At 35.6% G+C, this 15,873-nt stretch overlaps 1 protein-coding gene across 1 annotated transcript; it reads left to right on the top strand.

Moving 5' to 3' along the window:
- The first annotated feature begins 915 nt into the window (after positions 1 to 915).
- On the top strand, positions 916 to 4,706 carry LOC113862282. Its single transcript, XM_027495372.1, has 7 exons — positions 916 to 1,647; positions 1,747 to 2,223; positions 2,345 to 2,491; positions 2,685 to 3,371; positions 3,482 to 3,800; positions 3,976 to 4,109; positions 4,338 to 4,706. Exons 1-7 carry the CDS (start codon positions 916 to 918, stop codon positions 4,704 to 4,706), a joined length of 2,865 nt encoding a protein of 954 aa, XP_027351173.1.
- Positions 4,707 to 15,873: the final 11,167 nt, after the last annotated feature.

Genomic DNA, 15,873 nt, shown 5'->3' with positions numbered 1-15,873 from the left:
AACCGAATTGAAGAGTTGACATCATTGGTTAGGCAAATGGCTCTTGGTCAGCAGCGGCCCCAGCAAACCATGCCACCGACAGACATTATTTGTGGCATTTGCTCTCTCCCCAACCATCCAACAGATCAATGTCCAGAATTGAGAGAGACTACTAATGAGACAGTTGCTAGAATTTTTCATAGTAAACCCTATCAGCAGCAACAGCAGAATTACAACCCTTTCTCCAAAACATACAATCTTGGTTGGAGAGATAATCCAAACTTAAGGTCTGGTAATTCCAGCCCATCTCAGCAACCTAACCAATATGTTAGACAAAATTTTGCAGGTCCAAGTTCAGGGCAATTCCCTCAAAAAAACAGCAGTGCAGAGCTAAGCCTAGTAGAATTGGTGAAGCAGATGGCAAATAGCAGTGTTCAGTTCCAGCAGAGAACAGAAGTCAGTATCCAAAATCTGCAAACGCAGATTGGCCAGTTAGCCACAATTGTGAATGAACTCAAGTCACAGGGATCTGGAAATCTTCCCTCCCAAACTGTGGCCAATTCAAAGAATATGAGTGCTATTACCCTAAGAAGTGGCAAGGACCTGCAAGTACCAAACCAGGCAGAACGTTCAGATTCTGCAAGTGGTGAAGATAAAAATGATTCTGCTGCTAACGAATCAGATTCTGCAGAACTAGCCAAAAAGAGCAGCAGCAGGGAAGCGGAACCAAATATTCCACTGTCTTTTCCAAATAGAGTGACACATAATAAGAAGCTGGCAGAGGCAGAATTGAACAAGGAGATCATGGAGACTTTTAGGAAGGTGGAAATCAATATCCCAATCCTAGAAGCGGTCAAGTAGATCCCAAAATATGCCAAGTTCCTCAAGGATTTGTGTACTCGCAGAAGGAGGGTGAAGGGAAATGAGAAGGTGAGCATGGGCAGAAATGTTTCGGCCATTATCCAGCCAAGCATTCCTCCTAAATGCAAGGATTCAGGGACTTTCACCATTCCATGCATCATAGGAAACAAGGAGATCAGTCAAGCTATGTTGGATCTAGGAGCTTCAATAAATGTCATGCCAAAATCCATTTACCAGTCATTATGCATTGGTGAGCTCAAATCAACAGGAGTGGTCATCCAACTTGCCAACCGAAGCACAACACACCTAGAGGGAGTTTTAGAAGATGTGTTGGTAAGAGTAAATGAGCTTATTTTTCCTGCTGATTTCTATGTGCTAGATATGGAGGATGATTTCCATGCTAATCAACCAACATTAATCTTAGGTAGGCCATTTTTGAAAACTGCTAAGACTAAGATTGATATGCATTCTGGTACATTATCCATGGAATTTGGAGATAGTAAAGTGCATTTTAATATGTTTGAGGCAATGAGATACCCACCAGAAGAACATTCTATTTTTCATATAGACATCATTGATTCATTGGTGGATAATGTGCATGAACATCTGTTGGATGATTTTCCAGAAATAATAGGTTTTAAAAATGAGTTTCAATGTTCTGATTGTGATGGAATTCATCAGAATTGTGCTGTTTGTGCTGAGATTGATGTTTGCTTACATGATTCAAATTTTGAAAATTCTGTTTCTATCTCTGCTGTTCCTGTTCCTGTTCCTACTATTTCTGCTTCTATCTTCTCTAAAAATTCTGTTGTTTCTATTTTTAATTGTGAAATTCCAGATTCTATTTTTTATCCTGATTTAGCTTTCATAGGATATGATAATGCTGTTGTGCAGAATTTTTCATAGATTACAGGTGCTGAAATCAAACCATCGGAAGCAACTCAAAAATTAGCACCTTCTATCCTAGAGCCACCCTCCTTGGAGTTGAAGCCCCTTCCAGAAAATTTGAAGTATGCATTTCTGGCACCAAATGAGAAGTTACCAGTCATCATAGCCAAGGATTTGCTACCAGAACAAGAAGAGAAGTTGCTGAACATCTTAAAGCAAAATATGAAGGCTATAGGCTGGACATTGGCAGACATACCTGGTATTAACCCCTCTACATGCATGCACAGAATTCAGTTAGAGGAAGGAGTGAAACCAGTAAGGCAACCCCAGAGGCGGTTGTACCCTTTAATTTTGGATGTAGTCAAGAAAGAAGTCAGCAAGCTTCTAGCTACTAGAATAATTTATCCGATTTCAGATAGCAAGTGGGTGAGCCCAATACAATTGGTTCTGAAGAAAAGTGGAATAACAGTGGTGAAGAACTCAAAGGAGGAGCTGGTTCCTACAAGAGTGTAGAATAGCTGGAGAGTCTACATAGAATATAGAAGGCTGAACCAAGCTACCAGGAAGGATCACTTTCCTTTGCCCTTCATTGACCAGATGCTTGAGAGGTTGGCAGGTCAATCGCACTATTGCTTCCTTGATGGGTTTTCTGGCTATTTCCAGATTCATATTGCACCAGAGGATCAAGAAAAGACCACCTTTACTTGTCCATTCGGCACTTTTGCATACCGGAGGATGCCCTTTGGTTTATGGAACGCCCCAGGTACATTTCAGAGATGTATGGTGAGTGTTTTTTCTGATTTTCTTGAGAACTGTATGGAAGTTTTTATGGATGATTTCACCGTATATGGTCAATCATTTGATGTTGTTTAGACAACCTTGATAGGGTATTGCATAGATGCATTCAGTCTCATCTTGTCTTGAATTTTGAAAAATGTCATTTTATGATTGGGCAGGGTGTAGTCTTGGGACATGTCATTTCTAGTGAGGGCATTCTTGTTGATACGGCTAAGATCGATATTATTGCCTCTTTACCTTACCCCATATGTGTGCAGGAAGTGCGTTCTTTTCTTGGACATACAGGTTTTTACAGGAGATTCATCCAAGACTTCAGCAAGATTGCTCTTTCGTTGTCCAAGCTACTACAAAAAGAAATAGACTTCCAGTTTGATGATGATTGTAGGAGAGCTTTTGACAAGTTGAAGCAGCATCTGGTTTTTGCTCCTGTGCTTCAGCCGCTTAATTGGGAGTACCCGTTCGAGCTTATGTGTGATGCATCAAACCTTGCAGTAGGCGCTATTCTTTCACAGAGGGTTGGGAAGGTTCCTCACATCATAGCATATGCTTCCCGAACCTTAGACTCTACACAAGCAAATTACACCACCACTGAGAAGGAGCTTTTGACTATCATTTTTGCTTTAGATAAATTTCGTACTTATCTATTAGGAACTAAAGTGACAGTCTTTTCTGATCATGCTGCACTAAAGTTCTTATTAAAGAAACCAGATGCAAAGCCCATACTCATCAGATGGATGTTGCTTTTGCAAGAATTTGATATTGAGATCAAAGATAAGAGTGGAGCCGAGAACTTGGTAGCAGACCACCTGAGTCAGATCCCACAAACTTTAGAGCCTCTCCCATCCGTGAGACTTTTCCAAATGAGCAGTTATTAGAGCTGCAAGGTAAGGATCCATGGTATGCTGACTTAGTAAATTATTTGGTTGCTTCTGAGTTGCCTGCTTATTTTAAAAAGCACCAAATAGAGAAACTTAAGAGTGAGGCTAAGTATTATGTTTGGGATGATCCTTATTTATGGCGTATGTGTAGTGACCAGGTCATTAGGCGTTGTGTGCATGAGCTAGAGATACCATCTATTTTGCAGTTTTGTCATACTCTTGCATATGAGGGTCACTTTGGGCCACAGCGCACTGCTAGGAAGGTCTTAGATTCTGGTTTTTACTGGCCCACATTGTTTCGTGATGCTTACACATTTTGTAAAAGTTGTGCACAATGTCAGAAAATAGGTAGTATTTCTCGTAGGAATGAGATGCCTCAACAACCCTTATTGTTTTGTAAGATATTTGATGTTTGGGGCATTGACTTTATGGGCCCATTTCTTGTTTCTTTTGATTTTATTTACATTTTATTAGCTGTTGATTATGTCTCCAAGTGGGTGGAGGTTAAGGCCACTCGGACTGATGATTCTCATGTTGTTGTAGATTTTGTTAGATCACACATTTTTTGCAGGTTTGGAGTGCCCTATCATCAGTGATCAAGGTAGCCACTTTTGTAACAGGAACATGGAAGCCCTACTGAAGAAATATGGTGTCACTCACAAGGTCTCAACTCCATACCATCCACAGATCAATGGACAAGCAGAGGTGTTAAATAGGGAGTTGAAACAGATCTTGGAGAAAACAGTCAAGCCCAACAGAAAGGATTAGAGCAAGAGACTGGAGGATGCATTATGGGCTTACCGCACTGCCTACAAAACTCCTTTGGGGATGTCCCCTTATAGGATTGTTTTTGGCAAAGCATGCCACCTACAGGTGGAGATTGAGCATAGAGCCTACTGAACAGTGAAGAATTGTAACCTTGATTTGAGCCAGACTGGAACACACAGGAAGCTCCAGCTTCAAGAGTTGGAAGAGATTCGAATGGAAGCTTATGAGAACTCCCACCTATACAAAGAGAAGACTAAATTCATCCATGACAAGATGTTGTTACGAAAGGAGTTCTCTATTGGCCAGAAAGTGCTTCTTTACAATTCTCGCCTCAAACTTTTTTCTGGTAAGCTTTGTTATAGGTGGCTAGGTCCTTATATTGTGACAAAGATTTTTCCTTATGGTGCAGTACGGATTTTAGAGCCCACCACAAACAAAGCTTTCATAGTGAATGGCCATCGCTTAAAGCCATTTCATGAGGACATACCATTGGAAATAGAAGAGGTTCGCTTATTGGCGGCCACATACACTTGATGAGGGAGTTTGCCCTTCTTTTTCTACTCTTTCATTACACTTGTCTATTTTCCATGTTATTTCGCTGTGCTTACATTGAGGACAATGTGTGATTAAAGTGTGGGGAAGGGTTTATAAAAAAAAATGTTTGCTATTTTCTGCTTTATGCATGTTGTTTGCTGTTTCTGCATTTTGTTGCATAAAAAAAAAGAGGGAAGTTTTGCATACTTTGTAATGGATTTCTAGGTTTTTATATAAATTGTGAGCTTTGATCATTCTTAATTTATGGTTTCAAGGCGTGAATGGATGCTTCTCTTGCATTTCAAGTATACCAAGTTAACCAAGAGAATCAAATTATGAATCAATTGTGATAGTTATTGCCTTTTGTGAGAATTTGGGCCTTGTATTGAATGGATTACATCTTGCCATTCTTTCTTTCTTGTGTGATTTGCTCACGATTGTTAGGTACTCTGGAACTTGACTTCACTCTTTTTGATTCACTTGTTCACATGCATGTGTTGAAATAATCTAGGCCTTCTCTGTCTTTAGCCACTTGGCCATATTAGCCTACCCTGCATTATCCCTTGTTTGCCCTTTGAGCCTATCTAACCCATCCTTTGTTTTGTAGCTCATTACAAGCTCTTGAAGTGAAAGGCCATGATTTACCTTAGCCTTAAGGATGAAAGAGCTTTGGAATTGTTTTGAGAATGAGTCCCTCTTTAAGTGTGGGGGTTTTGTTAAATTTGTATGCTTTTGTTTTGTTGACAAGTGGGCAATTTAGCATGTTTTGTGCTTCAAAAGAATACGAAAAAAAATAATAATATATTCAATAATAAAATAATAATATATTCAATCAATCAATAAGAGGTTGTAGTGAAGGAAAAAAAATTGCAAAGGAAGCATAAGAGGATTTGTTTGTTCATTGTCATTGATCTATTTTCTTGGGGGGGGGTTGACCCTTATGTATAATTCGTTCCCCACTGCTCCTTTATTTCCTTAGGGTTATAGCTTAAATGACTTTTCTTATCCATCTTTACCCTAGCCCCGTTACAACCCTAGTAAAGTCCTTTTGATCTTTATGTGCATATGTTTCAAGTGGTAGAAATTAGAGGCTTGTCAAGCCTATGGTAGTGATTGCTTTCATGAGTACCTTGAGCGTAAACACAAACTTGAACACTTGAGAGATAGAGAGCGTGAATAGAGAGGATTCTATCACTTTTGGTTCACCATTTAGTTCGATTTGCTCCTTGTTTGCTTGGAATGATAAGAGTTGTTGACTTCTTGACACTTGGAATGTTCTTTTACTGTATCATGCTCACCTCATTTCATGCCTAGGATTCATTGTAAAGTATGTAAAATTTTGTTTTCATGCATTCATCTTTGTTCATTTTTTGCATACTTAGTGAATTGTTGTGTATTTGCCCAGGAGTGCAAAAGCTTAAGTGTGGGGAATTTTGATCAATGAATTTTTATACGCTTGTGATAGCTTTGTAATAGGCCTAATTAGTTATGATTTGTGCTTAATTGTATTGTTTTGGCTGAGTTTTATATTATTGGGCTTAATTGTTAAACTTTGTTAACTTTCGAATTTTAGAGCCTTTTGACCTTTGCTTATTGTGTAGGTAATATCTCAGGCTATAGTTATCAGATTTGAGTGATTCCAATTGCATTTGAAAGCTAAGAGATGGGCCTACAACACTAATAGAGATTTAAAGGCTGAATCATAGCATCCAGAAACAGAATTGGACCAAAACTGGGCTGGAAGACGCAATTCGCGGATTCTGGACCTTAGTGCAGTGTTTGGGTCATATCTCGGCCCACAAATGTCCGATTCGACTCATTCTAGTGGCATTTGAAAGCTAACATCCGTGGCTTGAAGGGTATATCAATTAAAAATCATAACAGATGCATTTCCTGGGCAAATTTGAAGGAGGAAGTTACGGTTTGTTGCTGAATTTTTGAAAAGTCAGATTTGAATAAAAGATGAGGAGTTTTTCTTTTTGAGGACATTTTTGTTTTTTGGGACTCATTTTTTTTAGAGATTTTTCTTTTTCGTGAGCTTCCATCCATGGAGGAGTAGTTTTGTTTATCTAGTTCAAGGATCAGCGGAATGCAACATTCATGAGAATCGGTTTGTAGATTTTATATTTGAATTTGTGTTTCCTGGTTTCTTGTTTCTCTCCATTCTGATTAATATCATGAACTGAAGGTTTTTGTTCGATTTATTTTTTAGAGGGAATTCAATTCATTGTTTTGTTTCGGTTGAAGTGCATGAATTGATTTTCAAAAATTAAGGTTAATTAAGTGGTTTAGAAAGTTAACACGTTCAATTAGGTTTTTCTGAGGTTTCTAAGTTTAATTGAATTTGTGTTAATCAAATGCATGAAGGTTTTTGTGTGATCGCTTGATTTAATTTGAGGTCTCAGTTGAATCTAGTCTTTAACCACCAAATTTGAATAATATGTATTTTGGGATTCCGTGATTGAATGTTTGCATATTCTTTCTTGATTCTTGAATTAGGTGTTTTTCCAATTGATTTAATCCTTTCAACTTTGACTCTGTTTTGTTGATTCTATTGATTCTATATCACCCCCGGTCCTACATACTCTCCAAATTGATTAATTCGTCTCTGTGATCCTTTGATAAACGATCTTGGTTGCTTGCCTCGTGCTATAGTAATTAGGTTTATTTTTGACACGTGTATGACCTCGTGCCATAACCTAGTACTTGGTTTCTTTTACTATACGGTTTCGCGTACAGACACCTAAAATGGGTGTCTAAATAGCATTACTCATGGTGCTTTTTTGAAAGCCACAAACTCGTACTTTCTCCCAAAACACCATATTTCTACAATTACCATCCTTAAACACTACATTAATATTAATTAACCTATAAAATAAGCTTTATCTTTTTGTTAGGATTTATTCCAATAGTAATTTTCTGGGCTACATTTGGTCTTACAGATCAAATATAAATAGTTTAATTTATATTTTTGAATTTTAATAGAATTATTTTAAAAAAGTATTAAAATAGTTTTCATTTATAGAAAATATATTTTAAAATTAAAAATTGAAATTATCTAAATAAAATAGAATTATTTTTATATTTTATTTTAAAAATATTAATTTGAATTATATTTATTCTTTCTCTAAAATTTATCTTTCCAAACAATTCTTAAAGAAAAAAGAGGAATAAAGAAGGCCAAAATTTTCTTTTTATTTGTTGTTGACGATTCTCTCCAAAATATATTTACAGATGAGTTGCTTTATAGGTCTCACGCTTTGGCCACACAATTGGGTTGTGCGTTATTAGAAATGTACTTAGCTCTAACATCTCCTTATACTCTCATGCAAACATGTCCTTAAACTCATTCAATAAAACCACTAACACAACTTTTTCTTTACGTAAGAGTTTTGCACCTACTTTATCATCCTAGGAACCTCACCTTCCTTGCCTACATCTACTTTTACCCATTTTCCTTCATCTAGTATAGGGACATCCTACAACGCCAGTGGTTCTTCTTTGACCTCTGTCATGTTTAACTCTATTCTTTCCAAGATTCTCCAAATATTCAAGGCCAACTGGGAATAAGTTCAACTCAATTGAACCTCTTTCTTCCTACAATATCTGCCAAACGTGGTTTTTGTTAGGTAGTACTCATTGATCACCATGTGTTTTGCTTTGTTCTAACCGTGGGCATTTTTTCATTCTCTTTTTTATTACTTTCCCTCATTTTCACGCTTGCCCAAGTTCAGCGCTAATGATGCTTTGAGTATGTTGATCCTTGGGAGCGTTAACTTGTTAAAGTATGAGGTATCTACCCGATACAGCTTCATCGCTTCAAAGAGTACTATGGTAGTAGGTATCTACTCGATACAACTTCATCGCTTCAAAGAGTACTTTGGTAGTAGGTATCTAAATCTTTTTTCCTTTAAAACTAAACTGCACAAATTGGTGCAAGGATGATGGGACACACGAGTATAAATGTATCCATAGTCATCTTAGCAGGATGGGGTAGATAGGCTCTTCATCCCCCCCTTGGAATGTGTTTATTGTCTTGATGAGCCTGACTTTCAGGTTCACAATTACTTGACCTCTCATTGCAACATGTGCTCCATGAAAATTACAATTAAGATTATGAATTTTTAAGAAAATTAAATATAATAAATAAGATTATGAGTTGTTAATATAAATTTAATTTTCACTCACTTAAATATTTAGACTTATCTTTACATTTGATCTTATTTGTTTAAATAAATAAATTTAAACAATCATTTAAAAATTTATGACATATATATTTTATTTAAAACAAAGGTAGACATAATTAATGTTATAAATGTTGCAATTATATATTCATAGAGGAAGTAACAAATTATAAACTTAAATTATTGGAGTATTAATTATTTCTGTATTAGAAGAAAAGAAATTTCTTCAAAGAACACGTTAGAGAGAAATAATTTGATTGTTTATTACTATTATCATCTTTTATTGTATATATGTAATTAATTTGTAGTTAATAGTACTAATAAATATAATAGCGATATTATTTTTATTTACAAATAACATCTAGAAGGTTTTCTAATACATTCTTAAATCTCACCGTTACTCTTATATTATGTTTGGATATAAACTTTAAAGTGAAGAATTCAAATTTTTGTGAGAGTTTGAAATTCTGTTTTAATAAAATGTTTATTTAGATATTAAATTTTAAAGAATTAAAAAATTTTAGCTGATAATTTTTATAAAATAAAATTAAAGAATTACAAATGCACCCCAAGCTTGAAACAATAAAAGTTAAATTTTGAAATATATATAAATGCAGTTTTGCAATTTCTCTTTTTATTATTTTTTTTTACAAACTTTAACATATAAATACGTTTATTGTAAATAAAATATGTAACTCATATATATCATGTATAACTTATATTAAAAAAGAAAGTCATACATAATATATTTAACTTTTTAATTATTTTTTAAAAATATGCAAGTCGTATATACAGTTACTAATTTATTAAAAAACACAAGTAAAAGTTGTATATGTCACGTAAAACATACATATATGATTTTTTTACATAATTAATTCAAAATCAATATCAAACACTTAATTTTGTAATAGAATTACGTTAACCAGTAAAAAAGCCGTAGGCATTGTTACTGAAGTCAGGCTTTGTTACCTTATATGGCAGGTATGCTAATGACCCAATGAAGGGACGATCCTACGATTGTTTTCTATTGGAAAAAAAATTTTAGTCCACTATAACAGTAGTCAGCATGTGTAGTTGAGACTGTTTCCTAACCAAATTTTAACTTCAAATGCTGGGTGGCATTTGAGCTGGACTTTAAAGGCTGAACATTTTTCTAACAATTTCTAAGTATAGTTGTTCCTGTTCGGGAAACACTAATCTTCTGACCTCTGCCTAGGTAAGATGACGTCCTTCCATATGTTGCTGACGTGGGGAGGATACCTGCAAAAGGCACTTTGATGCTGAAGTCAGGTCTCAGTTCTGAGCAGTAAATATTGTTTAATAATTAAAAGTCAATCCCTTACCTGTACTTCTTACCTTCCTTTTATAGGAAGTATTACAGGCTAATGGGCTTGCTGAGTCAGCCTTAGTTTTGGCCCTTTCACTATGCCAGAAATGAGATCTTAGAGCGGTTTTGTTTGAACATAGAAAGCGGTTATAAGTGCTATAAAATTCTGCGCTATGCAAAGTCTTAAATTTTTTAGAGCGATTAATTAACCGCTCTCAAATGTATGTTTTGAAGAGTGGCTTCGCGGTTAACAGCTCTCAGAAGTTCACTAAAGAGAGCGGTTAACCGCGTAACCGCTCTCCATTATTCATTAATTTGGTGAACGGTTATGAATGAACCGCTCTCAGAAGGTAGACTAAAGAGAGCAGTTGTGGATTAACCGCTCTCTTAATTGTTCTTCTGAGAGCGGTTATTTAATGAACCGCTCTTAAAAGTTGACTTTAGAGAGCGGTTGTATGCGAACCGCTCTCCAAAGTTAAGAAATTTTTTTAAATATTTTAATAAAACTATTATAATGTCTATTTTTAGTATACCTGATAAAGCATACAGTATTCAGAACCAGTTCAATCAAAATATAAAATTAAAATAGAGCCATATATACCAGAATTTAAAAGCAGTTGCACATTATATTATTCAATTACAATGAACATGTACAAATTACAATCAAAGTTTACATTGACAGGAGAAAAATAATCTCATATTTACACTTTTTGCCTAATGCGTTGAAACAAAACTGTCTAAATATTGTAAAAAAACACTAATAATCTATTGTGCTTAATGTCTCCTTTAAATATCTATGGTACAGATATGCACACCACTTTTTTTGCAATTAATGAATTTTGTTGTTAGGAAAAGTTGGCATCTGCACCTCTGGAAAGTACTAAATACAAAACAATAAAAACAAAGCTTAATTAATTAAGTGAAATAATAAACATATGGCAAACAGTTAGCATCTGTAAGATTCTTACATTAACTGAGATTACAGTTTGTCCATGCTGCAAAGCATTCTCAATGAATAGACACACATAATATCCACAGTCATCATTATTTGTTTGCTTTGGACACTGTGTGGAAGATAAAAACAAATAAACCAGCATTAACTAAGAAAGATATACAGTGCAATTTATATTTAGCTAAAAATTAAAAACATTAAATAAGATATAGTGTTACCTGTACAGTGACCCATTTTGTTTGAGTCATCGTTGTCCTAGAGGATTGCACTCCCCTCTTTGCTCGATACGTGACAAGAGCAGCAATGATGTATGAAAGAAATTAGATACATTATAACCACTTAACATTTATCATAGTTGGTTGACATAAATGAATGTTTACTTATTAAATAGGTTCTGCATTTGTGTTCTGTTCTTCAGCTGCTTGCGTAGAGGGTCCAAATAATACATAGTCTCGTCAGCATTATTGATGGCAACCAAGACCCAATGTTGCCTACCACGAGTATAAATATATGTTTAAGCTTACAAGAATTAAAATTTATATGCTAAATTATAAAACATAAAGCAGAGTCTCAATCAGATTGACTTACCCAACATTATAAGGTGCAAAAATCAAGTTATCTTCACACATATGACGTTTTAACATTTCAGCTATATGTTGATGTGGGTTCGGATTGAGCGCTTCGTCCATTTCATACAAAGATATAAATGAAAATCTATTTGTCATTGTCCCATGCAAGTAAGCTTCACACAAATATCTTGTATTGCAAAAGAACAATTGAAATGCATTAAACAATATTAAAGGTTGAAGAAGTTATAAATTGACCATGTTCTTCAATTTGAAACTTAATTTACCGTATGTAAAGGTTAATGCTAGAGGCACTCAACCAATGGATAATAATTTGATTATTACCTTTAATTGGGTTAATTACCTTATATGACCGAGGGGATACTCGGTTCCCTTTTTCTGTAGGTAAGATTGGGTAGTGTCATATCTGGTACACTAGCCTCCCAAGGCCGAAGAGGTACGACTTAAGAAGATATTTAGCCGAGACAAACGAGTTTTCTATTTCGGTTAAGAAATATAAGTATGAAGAGGGGGTACTCGGTTGTAATGGAGAGATAAGTAGATTGAGGAGGTAGTCGGTTTAAGAGGCAAAGGTGTTGAGAAGGTGTTCGGTTGTGGTGAGAAGGTAAGAAAGCCGAATATATGTTCAGCTCAGATGTAAATAATTAAATAAATAATAAAAATAATGTAAATAATAATTTTGGCACTTTAGGGTGTCATATACTTTTTTGTTAGGGTTTCCCCGATTTTTGTGCCTCTAAAATGAAAAGGTGCTTGATCAGATCCGTCAATCTGGGAAAGATCTGATGGTTAGGAAGAGACGTGACCCTTCATATGCCCGACATTTCTGGTTTTATAAATATGTGGTGGTTCAGGCTCCACTTGGTTACTCTTGCTCCAAACTGAGAGGGTATTTTCTGTATCTTGCTTACGAGCTCTAGACCGAGGGGTGCACCTTTTAGAAGTTTTCCTTTCTGTCGACAGCTTGTAAGGTATGCTTAGTTACCCTTTCTTCTACTGTTTAGCCTTCTATTATGGCCGACACTATTGAGTGGGAAGACTCGCTATCGGATAGTTCGAGGCCGACTACGTATGAGGTTCAAGGTGTTAGAGAAACCGAGGAGGGCATGGAGGTGTCTTCAGAACTGAATAGGTTGGACTATGAGGTTTTGAGAGAGTGTAATAATAATGCCGAGCCGTCTGGTAATTCTGAGGACTCAAATTCTGCCGAATCGCTGCCTAATGCAAGCCCCCTAGAGAAAGACCGGTTTTCCGACCATGTACCACTCTTGAATATGAGTGGGTTCATGGTGAAGTTGCCGCCTACTTCTCACATTTCCAAAATAATAGAAGTCCCTAGTCGTTTGTAGACTATTGTGATATATCACTATAGGAATTTTCAGAGTTGTACCCCATCATTGTCGATACTTGTCGAAGGATGGCTCCAGCAATCCTAACTTAGTATTTTTAGAAGGTGTCGGGCATGGCCGACACCTTCTTTGTATATGAATATATGTTTAGAGAATTAGGTATAAGGCTACCCTTTGACGACTTCCAAATGGGAGTACTGAGGGTTCTAAATGTAGTGCCGACACAACTCTATCCGAATGGGTGGGCGGCTATACAAGCCTTTAGAATTCTTTGTAAATTTCATTACATAGAGCCTAGTGTAGGTTTGTTTCTTCATTTCTTTTGTACTTGTCCTTCAGACTTAGCAAGATGGATATCTTTAATTAGGCAACCGGAACTTGCCACTGGCTACTCCGAATGTGCACTTCTCAGGATTAAACCGCATCCTATGTTGCTTGGCTTCGCCGAATACCTCCTTTAGATGAGCGAGATGTTGCTCTGAGGAAATGGATTTGACCACCATGTCGTCAACGTATACTTCCATGCATTTCTCTATTTGTTTTTCAAAAAATTTATTCATCAGCCTCTGATATGTTACCCCTGCATTTTCCAAGCCGAATAACATTACTCAGTAACAAATTTGCCGAGTCTGTGATAACTGCCGTCTTTTTCTAGTCTGAGGGATACATCCACATCTAATTGTATCCAGAGTAAGCGTCCAAGAAGCTAAGTATCCTGTGACTGATCGCGAGTGTCGCTCTCAGACAAATTAATAAAAATTGAATTGCATAAAAATTATGTAGTAAGAGGTGCAATCCGAGTCATCTCCCAACGATGATAACGTTATATGATTATAAAATTTTTAGAGGGGGTTTGATTTATAGAATAACTAATTAGAATCAAAAGTTAAAAATAATTAAAAACTCTAATCCAAGAATTTAGAAGAACTACGACCACTCTATCATCGGATTCAAGAAGATGCATCAACCAACAAATTAGTTATTAACATTAAATTCGAATGAAACCTCAATTCAAATTAAGCATTCACACGAGAACCCTCATGCATTCGATTAACACACAATTCGCTCAAAGTTCAGAAACCTCTAGAACCTAATCGATTTGTGTTAATTTAATTCACTAATGTCATTAATCTTAGATCTCAAACCTGAAAATCTAATTCACACTCCTTCAAGAATTAATTACATACATCAATCGAATAATATGTAATCAAACAACTACACAATTATCAATCCAAATGAAGAACTTCAATTCGAAATAATAATTAGCAAAAAGAGAAAGAAGGAAGAGATGAAACTGATTTTGTTGTTGAATAAATTACGAAACTGATCTTCAAGAGTGTCTCAGCCCTTTTTCAATCCTTGGACTAGATAGAAATATAAGCCTCCATGGATGGAGGAAACAATTTGTGAAAGGGGAGAGAAAAAAATGAAAACAGAGAGAGAAGAGAGAAGAAAAGAGGAGAGGAGCCAAAAAAATTAAAATTTAAAATTCAAAATTCAAAAATTCTGTTCGTCACTTTGTTCCTTTTCTTCGACTATGAAAACGGCCTCTTTTTGGTTCGTGGCCTGAAAGACAATTGTAGCGTTGGATGTTAGCTTCAAAACGCAACTGGAATATACTTAATCGGATGTCTGTGGACGGAGATATGGCCCAAATACTGCACCTTGCTCAGGATCCGCGACTGCAGCATTTCAACTTTTTCCAGGCCCAGTTTCAGCTTCTTATCATCAGAATTGGTTTCTGAGTTCTTCATAAGAATTGTGCGCCTTTCTCTAAGCTTTCCTACAAATCAAAAATCACAATGAAATAAGTTTTACAACTCAAGATATGTTCCAGAAACCAAAACAATATTAGAATTTACCAACTGAAAAAATTAAATAAAGCCCAAATAAAATTCAAACATCATAAAATGATCCAATTCAAACCAATTAGGCATAAAAGAGGATTAATGAGCTAGGAATGAAAGGAAATAAGGTTATAAAAATCCAATTGATCAAATTCCCCCACACTTAGCTCTTGCATGTCCTCATGTAAGACACAATCAAGCAAATAAAAACATGTAACCTAAAAAATCATAGAATAATCAAAACAAATAAACAAATTCTCCAATGAATCCTTAGAAGTGCTAAACTAGGGACACAAGATCAAATAAAGCATCAAGAGTTCTACAACAATCAAACATCCAACTCCCAACCTCTCAAAAATGCAAGCCAAGCAATATCATTCAAAGTGTATAGATCAAGCATGAAAGATCTCACAAGATGGTGTATACAACTCAACTCTCAAGTGTATGGTTCAAAGTGTTTCACTCAAGTCACTTCAAAAGACAATGCATTACCATAAGCTTGTTAATCTTTTACTTCTCCACTACTTACAATCATATGCAAACACAAATCAAGAGGGCTTTATTCAATGGTTGTAATGGGGCTAATGTTAAATGACAAGATACAACCGAAAAAAGTAGGAATAACATTGGTCCTTAGACAAATCAAGCCATAACACACATTTATTCTCTTTGGACTTCCTTTTCCCTGCATCAAAATTTTTCCATTTTCTTTGTAATAATAATTTATTTTTTTATTTTTGTATTTTTTTAATTTCTTTTTCTTCATTTTTTTTTCTTTTTCTTCTTGCATTCTTTTCGAACCCCCACACTTGAAATGCAATAACATTAATGAAAGCAATGCCCTCCCTATTCCTTAAGGTTAGGTATAACATAGTTTTCCACTTAAAGTTTATAATGTGCTAGAAGCCAAAGAATGGTCCA

This window comes from Abrus precatorius, unplaced genomic scaffold (genome assembly GCF_003935025.1).
Source record: "Abrus precatorius isolate BTA unplaced genomic scaffold, Abrus_2018 Scaffold3, whole genome shotgun sequence".
Taxonomy (NCBI): domain Eukaryota; kingdom Viridiplantae; phylum Streptophyta; class Magnoliopsida; order Fabales; family Fabaceae; genus Abrus; species Abrus precatorius.
Note: the sequence above shows the minus strand (reverse complement) of the source record. Positions and strands in the feature narration are given on the sequence as shown.